Here is a 13794-nt window from a genome sequence, read left to right as displayed (position 1 = left end):
TTTTGGAAACTTGCGATCCCAAATATGCGCTCCAAGCGATCCTAAGGCGATCCGTGATTCAGCCAGTCTAACTCTTGTACGATATGGAGTCACACGTACAACGGCGGCGTCTTGCCGTTGCAGCAGTAACTTTTATTTTGCTTAAATGCTTGCGCAAAAAATCACAAAAAAGAAAACGACGGTTTTGGGTGAAACAAATTTACAAAAATCGCTTGGAATCTGGGAATCAGCTGTACGCAGAGTTAGTGTCAGATAAAGTTGAACACAATTTTGCAAGAATGAATGCTAATCAATTTGAGATATTGTGTTCATTATTGAATAACAAGCTAAGAAAGAATGATACAAATTATAGAGATGCCATTACTGTGAAGGAAAGATTATTACTAACATTGAGATTTTTAGCAACTGGAGATTCGTATGTCAGTTTGCAGTATCTGTTCCGCATTTCCAAACAGTCTATATCGAAAATTATTCCTGAAGTTTGTGAAGCCATCATTGACCTGTTAAATGATTATGTAAAGGTAAGTAAAACCATACTTTATTACTCAATAAAAAAGTATTGTATTACAATCATAATTTAAAGAAGTAACATGTTTACAATTATTAATTATTTTTTGAAAACATGATATAGGTATATAGGTAGGTACTTATTTAATTCGGTGATGACTGTGGAAGTGAATAATCCTGAGGTTTCTCAAACTGGGACTGCGATGAATTGGAGGCTAGATGAGCAGACGGTGATGTCTGTGGAATTGGAGCTGGATAATTTTGAGGTTGTAGAGACTGGGACTGTGATGAAGTGGATGCTATTGGTGTGCCAGGATATGAATTAGTGTAATATCCATAATTGCTATCCCCATATCTTCCTGTGTCAGCTTGAAAAATAACTTGGCATATAGCATTTTTGACATTAGCTAATGTTACTGCATCATATTTCCGCAATTCAGTAGATATATACTGCCCGAAAGCAATGTAAGAATCAGTTTCCGGTTGTGGTGGCTGAGCACATTGTTGCAGAAGTTGGAAAGCCTCTGAAAGAGTTTCATCTGATATGTCATCTGCATTATTAGAAGTAGTTTTCTTTCTTTTTTTTGTTCTTTTGTTTGTTGTTTGGACACTGGTTTGTGCATTCTGATCATTGTGCTCTCTACTCTGCTCTGTGTGGTGGTTGGCTCTCTCCGGTTGTATGTCACTACTAATGTTACTGTTCTCGTTTTCGCTCACTGTAGTATTAACCCCTTCAGTCGTATCAGATTCTACCTGTAACAACAATTATTATTACTATTTACTGCATATTCTTATTTTCAGCTTTATATTATAATTAAGATCTCCTTTATTTTCAGGTGCCGTCAACTGAAGAAGAATGGCGTACAGTTTCTCAGCAATTCGAGAATAAGTGGAATTTCCCACACGTGATAGGAGCGATGGACGGCAAACACGTCGCTATACAATCGCCTTTCAATAGTGGCAACGACTTTGATAATTACAAATTATTTCCTAGTATTGTTCTTTTTGCATTAGTAGATGCAAATTATAGGTTCTTGTATGTGAATGTTGGGACTAAAGGCAGAATATCAGATGGAGGCGTGTTCAAAAGCACAAATTTATATAAAAAACTTGAAAAAAAAGAGCTAAATATTCCTCCACCGGAGATATTGCAAGTTCCCTATAAAATTGAGGTACCCTATTATATACTAGGTGATAAAGCTTTTCAGCTTAATGATTATACTATGAAACCATACGATGGTACACGGGAAAGGGGTTCTTGTGAAAGAATTTTCAACTACCGACTGTCAAGAGCACGTAGAGTAGTTGAAAACGCGTTTGGAGTACTTAGTTCTGTCTACAGAGTCCTGCGTAAACCTATGCTTTTGGAACCAGAAACTGCGACTAAAGTCGTGCTGGCAACGGTTCATCTATATAACTACTTACGCAGTAATCCTAACTTTATATCGCCAGGAACGTTTGATACAGTACAGGAGAATGGAGATGTAATACCTGGAAGCTGGCGAAATGAACCGCCATCACAATCGCTACAACGGATGGCCGTCGTACCAAGAAGAGCAACAGAAAATGCCACTACATTACGGTCCCACTTAGCAAGACACTTTGTTACAAACCATACAATAGTTTGGCAAAATGAATATCAGTAAACTAATAGCTTACATGTTCCAATGTATCGCGTGTGGTTCCGGGTTCATTTTTATCCGCCATAAAGTCGAAGTCATCATACGCAAACCACTTTGATTTATATGTATCTTGAGCACCTGAAATAAACAAGTTACTCATTAAAATAACCACGTGTATTTCTAACAGCTTAAATGTAAAAAGTGAAATCACGTGAAATCCACAGTAAATATTATGATGTAATTACTTATACTAAAATATATAATTTTAATACCTACAGATAAAAAGTAGCTTTGTTTTCTTACCGGATCCAGTTATACGGCTTTGCTTCTCTCTGTATTTCTCCCTTCTGTAGCCTCCCGCCAGAGATCGCATTTTTTTCTTTAGGTTCTCGATCGACTTATTCCCCATTTCACGAGAAATCTGACGCCAAGCATCATCTCTAACACCTCTATTGGTGTAATTAGAATCTTTGGGATCCCATAAACATTTAAATTCTTTATAAAGCGATATCAAACGGCGACTTTCTGAGATGTCCATGGCGAGGTGGATCGCGCGAACCAACACAACCGTCCACACCGCGCGCATCACGCAACTGAGGCACCTTTGATGCTGGCACAAAAACCGACCGCACACGGATCGCGCGAGGTAGGGAGCGCGCGCTCCAATACGTGCGCATGGATCGCGCGCGGCACGTCTACACCGCCTGCATCTTTGGATCGCGCTGCTGCCGCGCGCGATCGGAGCGCGATGGATCGTCCGGTGTGGACCCGGCTAGTGACGTGACAAACCTCGAAGTGCCAGTGACGTGAGACGTACTTTAGCTGCAACTATTTACCAGGAGTCCATAGGCTAATGGAAGCTGGTCAGTTCTCAACGTATGCTTTATAATTTACAGCATATAGCACGTGCCCGACATACATAGCGCTCACACTTGGCCCGATCGCAACACGTGCTAGTCAGCAAGGTCGACTACAATCATTCATGTTTGTATATACAGGGTTCTTTATCAGCTAAGCAAATAATTCTATGGAAACCAACTGGCTGGTTGTAAAAGAAAAAAAATAAGCCTTACTTTAAGAAAAGATGCAAAAAAGTTTGGCATAACACATACTTGGTTGTCAGTACCCAAACGGAACAGGTAATTCAAACTATGACGTCATCTCCATAGTATTCGTCTAAGTTTCAAACAGCAAATCTGGTTACTAAGGAGACTACCTGGCTGAATATAATAGCTCCAACAAAAAAAAAACAGGTTTAGCCGAGTGCATGAACTTGGCAGTGTCCGAATATTTTTACACAGATTACAATAACGCGATCTCTATTGTAGTCATGAGATCCTAGTACTTCGATCTGGCAAAGAATATCCACTTCCACAAATTGTAAAAACCGAACAAGGGACCTTTTTTTATTCTCTAGAGAAAAATTCGCCTTTCTATGAAACTCTCAGTATATTTGTTAAAGTTCTGTCTACCCCGTTACAGACTAAAACGTTAAAAAGCAACTATTACGAAATGCTTTCATTCCGTGTGAATTTCCCTAATCAGTGGTTTTCGACCGCTATTAATAAAGATAAGATTGTGTTTAAGTGCTGATAAGAAAAAGTACAGTAAACCACAAATAAACATGTTGTTTCAAATGGTAAATACGTCACTATTACCACCGCATAAGGATCCATGTACGAAAATGTAACCAGAAAAGTACGGTAAGAAAACTGATCATATTTTTGCGAGAGATTTTATTTTTATTATTGACCCTATTTATCGTGGTTACTTTTTCGGCTATAACTCAGACTGAGTTGAAGCCTCAAAGACAAAGACCAACCAATCTATAAATTAAACCTTAAAATTTTTGAACATTCGACTATAGTTTTATGACCGCCGCCAACAGATATGTGAATACTATGTATTCAAAGACAAAGATTTATTTATTTGCAAAAACATTTGCTTGAGTAATTCATAAGTGGCTTAATTAATAAGTGGGTCTTTTTTCCTTAGTCACCTTTTACAACATCCACTAGGATGGAGTGATCCTATCACAGGGCGGGAACCAGACCCGGCAACATACACAGCTTATCCGTGACATTATATATCTGCTAAAAGTAGAACCGACCCTCGCACTTTCACTTGCGTCCCAGTTCGGAAAGGTCAAAAATAATATGTATTTATTGTATGACCCTTATATCTTGTTAGGTAATTTTATAGCTATTTAGTTGTACAACTCTACGTAGCTTGGTAAATTCGGAGCTTTGAGGTCGTGAAGCCAGCAACTTGTAAACCAAGCCAAGGATATGTTTCCCTAGTCGCATCGTCCGATGTAAAGAGCATGACACCAATCCATATCGGTGGATATGGAACGTTCCTCTAACGTCAATCAACCAAGCTGCCACAGCTGTGTCCCTAGTAGCATCGTATCATATCCATAGGACTAGGAGAATAGAACCACTCCATATCGGAGGATATGGAGTGGTCTTCTGACGTCAACGAAAATACCAAAGCTATGTGTTCCTAGTCGCGTCGTACGATATCCATAGGACTAGGACAATAGGACCAGTCCAAATTGGAGGACACGGGGAGGTCCTAGTTTAAACTCGGAACCACACGCCTCGAATAATGGTAGTAAGGGTACATTATTAAAAACTTACATCCTTCTGTTCATTATCACAGCCATCGATGAGACTTGAACACTCACCTGTAAAGGGATAAAGAATACATTAGCCTCATGGTATTACAGAAATATACGTAGGTAGTAGTATAGTAGGTAGGAGAGCGAGGTCGCGGTCGAACTTTGTATCAATCATCGTCAACATCAAATGTTAAAATGACTTTAAATTTCCCCCCACTGCTGGGACACTGGCCTATGGAGTACTGGAGTATGGGCGTTGACCCACCACGCGGGCACTTACTGATTGGGTAACCTTTGATAATATAGTAATCGAAGTATTACAAATTAATTCGGATTTCTCTGAAAAATCTGCGTATTTGATTAATATCTCGTATCAAAAAATAATACATTAGCAATAATAATACGTGAAGATTTTTTAGTTTTTTCTGACCTGCCAGTGCCAACATTAAAAAAAGCAATATCTACCTATTTAAATGTTAAAGAATTATAAGATTTTTTTTCTTAAATTTAAATTTCACCCGAATGACGGGCTTGTTTTTTAAGTGAATGAACATCGTTCATTCATTATTTCAATAATCATTCACGTTCCCATTGCTGTATGACAGTTTAATGTATCAATGCTATGGTTGTTCGGTTACAATTACCGCGCCCTTTTCTCCTTGACTCCAATTCAGTGACGCTCCTACTACATACTATCAATTTGACTATAGCAGCGGTTCTCAAAATGTGCTCCGCAGAGCGCTAGGGTTCCGCCAGGCATCTATTGAGGCTCCACAAAAATATTGGTTTTGGATGATCTTTTATTTTAGTGCCCCTCCTATATAGAAAAAAAACTAAGAAACCGCCAGCGGGGCCCTTCGTTGTTAAGAACTATTTATTTATTTAATGCTCATATAATGCTCTTAAAATTTGGTTACTTTTTGTTAAGAGTTCAATCTGGAGAGGAAAAAATTTAATGTAAAAAATTTACCGCCAGCGGGGCCCTCAGTTCTTAACAAAGAAGTACATAATTAATTATTTTAATAATTAATGATTGGACATACATGATACATGATAGTAGCCAATATTTTTTTCATTTATAAATTTTGACTAAACAATTAGAAAGTGATCCAAAAAGGATTTCTATGAAGCTTTTGTGATAATAATTATCAATAGATTCCTAAAAACCGATAAATATGTCTGTACCAGGCGCAACATAGACTAAGGCAACATAACTGGCATAAAATAAAAATAGACGATTTTTAATCTTCATCCAACGCAGTTACGAAACTACCAAGGCAACACGAACGGACAGAACACATTTCAATCTGATCCAACTACTAAGGCAACATAGTCGTTAGGAGATCGCACAAAATAAAACAAATAACGCTATCAGAAGGCAATAGAATCGCCAATGGTTCTCAACGTTTGAATCGCGCAGGTGAACGTACTCTTTGTCGTCTGAACTCAGTCTAGACCCAGTCTAGACTAACACCCTGGGGTGGTAGGATTTCCATACATAGTTTGAATATCAGTTTAATTAATTGGAAAGAGTATGAAATATCAAGTTTCAACTCAAAAAAAAAAAAAAAAGGAAAGAAAATTGCCGGATTTTTTTAAACACTACATAGTATAAAACAAAATCGCTATGTGTCTATTTAGATCTTTAAAACTACGCAATGGATTTTGATACGGGATTTTTTAACAGTTATTGTGATTCCTGAGGAAGGTTTTGAGGTTTTGGGTGTATAATAATATATTATGGTATAATAATATATTACCCGAGCAAAGTCGGGACGGGCCGCTAGTAACAGATAAAAAGCAAAAATTTTTTTATTTGTTATATTTGTATGTTGTGCGAATCTTGGTATTTGGATGATACGAAAAGGTTAAAGCACTTTTAAGCTGTGTAAATTCAGTAATTAATTAAATTTTTGCACAACTCATTTCAGCGCCGTCTATTATCAGTGATGTTACAAATAAATGTCAATAACTAGTGAATTTAATTTCGATTGCGTAAGATTTTGCGATGTATTAACATACTAGTCTTCAAATTATAGGAATTATCATTATTGTGTCGAGGTAGAACATTATACTTACTGGCACCAAATAAACAAAACATTCTTATCACAGTTAAACAACTATTGCCAATTGTTATCACTATCACGAACTAACCATATCACAGTGATTGTAAAATCTATTCGACACAGATATTTATCACAATATTATATATACGAAATATGTATTTTTATTTTATACTGTTCCTAAAAAAATATTCACGAAATTAAATCAAATCAGTGGTTCTCAAATTTATAAAAATGCGAAATCAAAAATAAATGGAATCTGCTATTAAATAAATTCAGGCGCACACAAGCGTGAGAGCGCGTACGCCCTAAATTTTTTTATATGGAATTTATTAAATCTGCACGCATGCGTGCGTACGCGCTTGTACAGTCAACCGCACTTCAAGTTACCCTGCATGAACCTCTATGGCGCGGTAATAGCGGCGAATTTGCAATGAATTTGGGTAGATTGATGTACCGTTGACTGTAGACGTGCGTTAAAATTCCATACAAAAAACTCGTTGTGCGTCGGCCTTAAGTTTTAATCCAAACAAAAACAAACCCAGTGCAGTGGGGTTATCTTAATGACTGTAAACACACACAAGTTAGTAACAATATAGTTACTTTACATTGTTGCGTTAATTTTTGGCTCATAATAGTCCCACAGTACTTTTTATCAGCATATATGATAAATCCAATCCAAAAATTTTGTGTATATTTTAAGAATGTTATTATTACATATTTTGTTTGGTTTGTATAAAGGTCGATCTATTTTACCATAAATCATCATAATCTAACAATATTTTTCTACTATAAATGCTTATAAATGAAAATAAAACATGTGAAACGCTGTCTTGATACAATTTTAAATAGGATTTCACTTCTCTTAAAGAGAGTTTGAACCCTGAAATTGTAAACACTCCTTTTTTGGGCAGACGCGTAAAAATACACACATATGAATTATAAAACAGCTTTGAATAAGGGAAAGTTGAAAAACACGCTTTTGGACCAACAAACCCCGTTTAGAACCGGACGAGCAGCTCTTCGTGCAGATTTTACCTATTAATCAATGGCCAATTTACATTTGCACAATTTAATTTCATGTATAACATATAATAACATTCTAATATATATAACATATAATAACATTCTAATGTTTAATTCTAATAATCTTTAGCTCGTTTCGGCTCGCTTATGCGATTTCTTAAACAGTGTTAGTCTTTGATTTAGATGTGTTAGTAAGCTCTTATTCTTAGTCATCTTAAGTAACATCATATTTCAAGTAAAATTTACTGAATTATTTTTCACATATAAGTGTGTTTTATACGATTACATAAATGCAATCAAAGAATGACTAAGTTTTTAATCGGTTTCTTATCATCCAGTGGTCATTAAGTCACTAACCGTATTGATAAATACTTGTGCATAAGTTTACTTCTATAGTCACGTGATATGATCCTAGCATATATGTGAATAAAACTAATTCTCGCATAAGTAGAGTTCAAAGAACGGAGCTCAAAGTCGGACAAACTGTAGTGAACTTGATCAAAATGAAAACACGCTAATAAAGCGAAGTTAATAACCCTATATTGCGACCTTCACCCCCGAACGAAGACAAGGGCACACTGGCACAGTGCAATGACATATTTGACAACCAAATTACATTTAAAGACATTTTAAGACCTGCAAAAATGAAATCAATGCTTTTGTTTATCACAAAAATTGTGCCACCAAATTACAAGTCAGCTATTCGAAATTTAAAATCTACAACTTTGAGAACCACTGGAAACGATTTGAATTTAGAACACATTACAATTAACGTTTGACACTAATTATATTTTAAACTAAGAATGTCATCGTCACTGGCCGCATATTTTTAAAAATATGATTTGAGACGCAAAGTGCACCGTTCGGCGCGGAGTTCCAGTCTGCACTGAAAATCAGCTGGTTTATAAGTTTCCCAACACAGTACTTATTCCACAGGTCGCCCAGTCTAGACAAACTACTCGATATGTGTGAAAAATTCGCAATTTCTAACAAAAAAATCTCAAGTTAATATTTTTTTTTATGGAATTGTTGAGATTTCATACATAATATTATTATATTTGCCTTTAAAAATATTTTCACCGTCTAATATGCAGTGCTAAAGTCTATTTTTCTATCCATCAAATACAAAGGGGTATTTTTTGTAGACTAATAAGTCATATAAAATACTAAACTAACATAATACGAGGGTAACAATAGTGAAAGTGAATTGACAAACAAAAGATTTTGCTTGAAAATCGACCGAGAAAAGTGCAATGTGATGAGATCGACACTACTTTAGAAGATTTTAGTAGAAACGAATAACGTGGTCTCACGTACAATAGTGAACAGCTTTTTTTATATTTACTGAGGTTCCACTGCTGGGCAAAAGCCCCCCCTTTCTGTTTACAAGCATTTCTATTCTTCGCCAACTGTTCCGTCCCTAAACGAAGACCAACGTCAGACCATTGCATCTTCGACTTTCCTTGGGATCTTATCCCATCAGTCGGGACACAAGTAATTACTCTTTTGATGATTGACCGGCTAAGACTTTCTAAAGTATGATCAGTTTAGATATTTGTTATTCATAATTTGAATAACACATAACCAGTTAATACCACTTTTAACAGCTTACGACCAAGTTGACTTTGCTTTAAATCGGTCAAAATGTTTTTTGTCTGATTTCAGAATTAAAATTCTCGTCTAGTGGCATTGACCGGTTATGAGTATCCATTTGATGTATAAAAAAGTTTTGAGTCATACAAAAACTCCCAAGCTTTTGCAAGATTATTAAATTTTGCCTCATCATATGATAAAAAATATAAACAGAAAACTAAACAATTTTAGTCGATTACTCATTTATATTATTTCCGTTTCTACAAAAAGAAAAAGTAAGTTACGATTTTGAGAACCACTGAAACGTTTCAAATTTCGAATACACAAATCAAGATTTTTCAAGATTCAAATACCAGAATAACATTTTGAATAGTTACATACTGGCCGTATTTCACGATTTATTTCAAATTGAATATTCCGTTTGATTTCAAATTTAGAATCTTCTCAAATATACCGGCTGGAGATCTATTTATTTTTTTTAAGTTTCGTTTTTCACATTTTAAATTCGAATATTTTAGATGTGCAAAGTGCACCGTTTGGCGCGACGTTTCAGTGTAAACTGAGATGGTATGTTTTCAAACAATAGTACAGACTGCGTCTCTAGTCGCTCACATGGACCTTCACGCCGTGGTAATAAGGTTGAATTTGCAATGAGTTCGGTGTGTTCTGTTTACTGTACAGACGTCTAGACTTGAGGGGTGCATGCAGCTTGTCCTAGGTCGAAGTCCTGGGGCTCCTTTGTTAAGGTGATATACTTTTGATACTACATTTTTATTAGTTATTTCGCTTTTCATCTCAACATTATAATATAAAGAGAGAATAGTATGTTTGTAATTTGCTTTGTTATGTTGATAAAGATTGAAAATAATTAGATATCACACACAGCGGCTCTCAAAGTTTGTCATCTGTTGTCAAATAATATTTTAAAAAAGCGGCCAAGTGCGAGTCGGACTCGCCCATGAAGGGTTCCGTAGCAGCAAGTAACATAACAGTTCTTGTTGATCGATTTTTGTACATTGTTATACAAACATCGACAAGAAATTTTTGCGTTGATTGAATGAAAGGTAAATTGCGGTTAACGATTTATGACATATAAAAAAAAAACTACTTACGGATCTAGATCTCGTTCAAAACAATTTTCGGTGGAAGTTTACATAGTAATGTACATCACATTTTTTTTTAGTTTTATCATTCTCTTAAGTTGTAAACCGTTGAGGAGTGCCCTTGTCGTAAGCCGATCCTGATTGCACTATCAGGCTCATGCTTATCATGATTACAATTATTATATTATTTAAATTACAATTGCATTATTATGGTAACTGAAGCTACGTGGAGAATTTCGACATAATATAAAGTAGGTGAAATTTAACTTGCAAAATCAGAATCGGTACAGGTGAAACTATATCAAAACTTGTAATAACACGTTTGACTGTCGAAGATACGCATGTTCCATACGATCGTGCTGCGCGCGTGCTGCAATTACTTTACAATTCCATACGATCGTGCTACGCGCGTGCTGCAATTACTTTACAATTCCATACGATCGTGCTGCACGGGTGCTGCAATTACTTTACAATTCCATACGATCGTGATGCGCGCGTGCTGCAATTACTTTACAATTCCATACGACCGTGCTGCGCGCGTGCTGCAATTACTTTACAATTCCATACGATCGTGCTACGCGCGTGCTGCAATTACTTTACAATTCCATACGATCGTGCTGCACGGGTGCTGCAATTACTTTACAATTCCATACGATCGTGATGCGCGCGTGCTGCAATTACTTTACAATTCCATACGATCGTGATGCGCGCGTGCTGCAATTACTTTACAATTCCATATGACCGTGCTGCGCGCGTGCTGCAAGCATTCGGTGTCACCTCACTTTAAAACTCGTTAAAGTCGCACCAGGATTCGTCCAAGAGTGTTCACGACCTTTCAAAAAGCGAGCTAATACGGATTTCCTTGAAGACGTGAATAATTTGTGTATTTGTGAATCACAAAGTTCAGAAACACGCAAGGTGTATAAACTGTTTTGTTTTGTATTGGGCAAACATTGGGCCAACCTTACCAACTTTAATATGGGAAGGTCGACGAAGTTTGGGCCAAGTCCAGCCAACGACCAACCAACGTATGCTCTAGATTTACATTTACGTCGAAATGGACGATAGTGTCTAAAGTCTTATCTGTCTAAGGCTTAAAACCATTTTTTTCACGTTATTTGGCAAAGGAACCCAATCCAATCTCCAGGGTAACTGACCTGGTGGGCAGACAAAGGCGGAACTGAGCCAAAAGCGTAATAAGCGCAAAAAACGCGGGAAAAAAATATGCGGCCTTGATCTTAGATGATCAAGGTCCTGGGCGGGGTGGTCGTAGTTACAAGATATAAATAATGAAATTAAGGACAAGTCACACAAATTTAGCTACATAACACCAGAAAGGGACAGATTATGACAATCACGAATTTCCCACGGGAGCGAAGCCCCGGGGCGCAGCTAGTATAATACACTTTATCTTGTCTCTACTGTCCACACCAATACATTTTATGTATTACTTTTTTGCATACAATCAAACTTCAAGCGCCTGCTCACGGTGCATTGCCCCGCGATCGCCTTTTATTTCGCGTTGCACTTTTTAATCTGTGCATCCTAGTGAAAGGCATGGAAAATCGCGAGATAAACCTAGACAATAAGTATACACTATACATACAGTGTCATTTTTGACATCGTGCGAAAATTCACTGGTTTCACGCCTTTGTTAACAACAAGAAACGTGCCACTGTAATACCACAGCGATGACAACAACAACGTGGCCTGTGTCAGTGTGATGGCTACTAATATGCCTCAATAGCATTCCCAAAGAAAAAGAGAGAGAGGTGTTTTCTTTCACTTGATACAAAGTGATCGATTGACGACCTCGGTGGCGCAGTGGTAAAGTGCTTGCCTCTGAACCGTGAGGTCCCGGGTTCGATCCCCGGTCGGGTCATGATAGAAAATGATATTTTTCTGATTGCTATTTGTTATAAAACATAGTATCGTTGAATTAGTATCACACAAGTCTCGAAATTACTTTGGAGCCTAGCTCAATCTGTGTGATTTGTCCTATTATAGGTATTTATATTATAAAGGACAATGTAAGTATGTATGTTAATATCATCAATGTTTCTCATTAACCTAAGGAAGCCAACTCAAGCTGATTTACCATAATAACAAGCCGTGAAGCCTCTAACACGCACGTAATGACATTATGTAAGAATTACAAATGACATATTTTTTACGTAATCGTAAATTTTTTATAACATTTGATGATTTCCAACATATAATGTATTTTAATATGTATATGCAGTGGTGGATTGAATATATTGACACATAAGTTTGTATACCAACCTGACTCGTGTCTAGTTTTCATATACCACTTGCTTCCGGTGAATTAAATTATATATTAATTTGCAACAATACGATTAAATTTATTACTAGCGGCCCGTGCCGGACTCGCTCGGTTAAAACATTAATAAATTATGCACCTAAACCTTCCTCAGGTTTCACGCTATTTATTTAAAAAGCCCGCATCAAAATCCGTTCAGTAGTTTTAAAGATCTAAGCATACATAAGGACAGATAGTGGGAAGCTGCTTTGTTTTATACTATGTAGTACTTATCACTAAATATCTTAGAGCCTTGCCCCATTGCTGCGGTGCGCTCCGTGCGTTACGTTGACGTCCGTCCAGAAATTGTGGCCAAAATCTTTGGTCAGCAAAAAATAAAACGAAGATGTATAGCAGTAATTCGATGAAATTATATTGCATTTTTTAAAATCAATCAATATTTCTATTTGTCATTGTGAAAAAAATATTATAAAGGAATGCAAAAAAAAATTTTTTTGTTGGTTGCCATGCCTGCAACATCAATCCCTAAACAAATCGTATGAAGTTCCCTTTTCAATATGCAAAACCTAAAACAACGGAGCACAACAGAGAGGCATCGCGCTGAGTCGTCACAACGGAACACGACGGAGCAATCTACAGAGCCGTTTTTATTTCTTTGTGAAATCTAACACGCAAAGGCCACTGTTTGAGTGGTTAGTCGCCACACTGTCTCCGGAGTTATGACGTCATATTGTGTACTAATGTACCTATTGAGTACAAATGAATACATTTTTGTAGCCATCAGCACTAAATCAAAAAATATTTTGTAATAATTTTATAAGGGCTCAAATTATTGGCTTTCTAAAAAGAGTTACCATCTACACAAAAGTTTGAGAACCGCTGAATTAATCTATCTTTGACATTAACTTATAAATTATATAAAAATAAATAATACTTATAAATAAACTATATATTTTACCAAAAAAATAACAAACTG

General features: G+C 36.5%; 3 protein-coding genes and 1 long non-coding RNA gene across 5 annotated transcripts in view; 1 reads left to right on the top strand and 3 right to left on the bottom strand.

The window, feature by feature from the left end:
• The window catches only part of LOC128681647 (uncharacterized), a 245846-nt gene that overhangs the window by 208127 nt on the left and 23925 nt on the right, over positions 1-13794 (bottom strand). The window lies entirely within an intron of this gene.
• atos (atossa) overlaps positions 1-13794 on the bottom strand; it is a 39290-nt gene that overhangs the window by 19431 nt on the left and 6065 nt on the right. The window contains exons 1-2 of one of the 2 annotated variants that reach the window (XM_053765669.1): positions 6832-6868; positions 4772-4818 (exon numbers count right to left, since the gene is read on the bottom strand). The exons of the other annotated variant lie outside the window; for it this stretch is intronic. Of the exons in view, the coding sequence (XP_053621644.1) occupies positions 4772-4818; positions 6832-6853 (69 nt within the window). The 5' untranslated portion in view covers positions 6854-6868. Of the gene's footprint in view, positions 1-4771; positions 4819-6831; positions 6869-13794 lie in introns of those variants that run through there. 2 annotated transcript variants of the gene reach the window in all.
• LOC128681636 (uncharacterized) lies at positions 84-2173 on the top strand. The gene is made up of 2 exons (XM_053765682.2): positions 84-521; positions 1344-2173. The coding sequence occupies exons 1-2, from the start codon at positions 84-86 to the stop codon at positions 2151-2153; spliced, it is 1248 nt and encodes a 415-aa protein (XP_053621657.1). The 3' UTR covers positions 2154-2173.
• LOC128681640 (uncharacterized) lies at positions 517-2715 on the bottom strand. The gene is made up of 3 exons (XM_053765686.2): positions 2433-2715; positions 2167-2267; positions 517-1260 (listed from the first exon to the last, which is right to left on the bottom strand). The coding sequence occupies exons 1-3, from the start codon at positions 2713-2715 to the stop codon at positions 652-654; spliced, it is 993 nt and encodes a 330-aa protein (XP_053621661.1). The 3' UTR covers positions 517-651.

The sequence above is a fragment of the Plodia interpunctella genome, chromosome 27 (genome assembly GCF_027563975.2).
Source record: "Plodia interpunctella isolate USDA-ARS_2022_Savannah chromosome 27, ilPloInte3.2, whole genome shotgun sequence".
NCBI classification, from domain to species: Eukaryota; Metazoa; Arthropoda; class Insecta; order Lepidoptera; family Pyralidae; genus Plodia; species Plodia interpunctella.
Note: the sequence above shows the minus strand (reverse complement) of the source record. Positions and strands in the feature narration are given on the sequence as shown.

Bases quoted from the DNA above. Each gene is read 5' to 3' on its own strand.
- LOC128681640 (XM_053765686.2), bottom strand. From the start codon at position 2,715: ATGCGCGCGGTGTGGACGGTTGTGTTGGTTCGCGCGATCCACCTCGCC. The intron at 2,268-2,432 runs GTAAGAAAACAA...TGTTTATTTCAG, and splicing joins AAGCCGTATAACTGGATCCG to GTGCTCAAGATACATATAAA. The intron at 1,261-2,166 runs GTAAGCTATTAG...TTGTTGTTACAG, and splicing joins CACGCGATACATTGGAACAT to GTAGAATCTGATACGACTGA.
- LOC128681636 (XM_053765682.2), top strand. From the start codon at position 84: ATGGAGTCACACGTACAACGGCGGCGTCTTGCCGTTGCAGCAGTAACT. The intron at 522-1,343 runs GTAAGTAAAACC...CTTTATTTTCAG, and splicing joins TGTTAAATGATTATGTAAAG to GTGCCGTCAACTGAAGAAGA.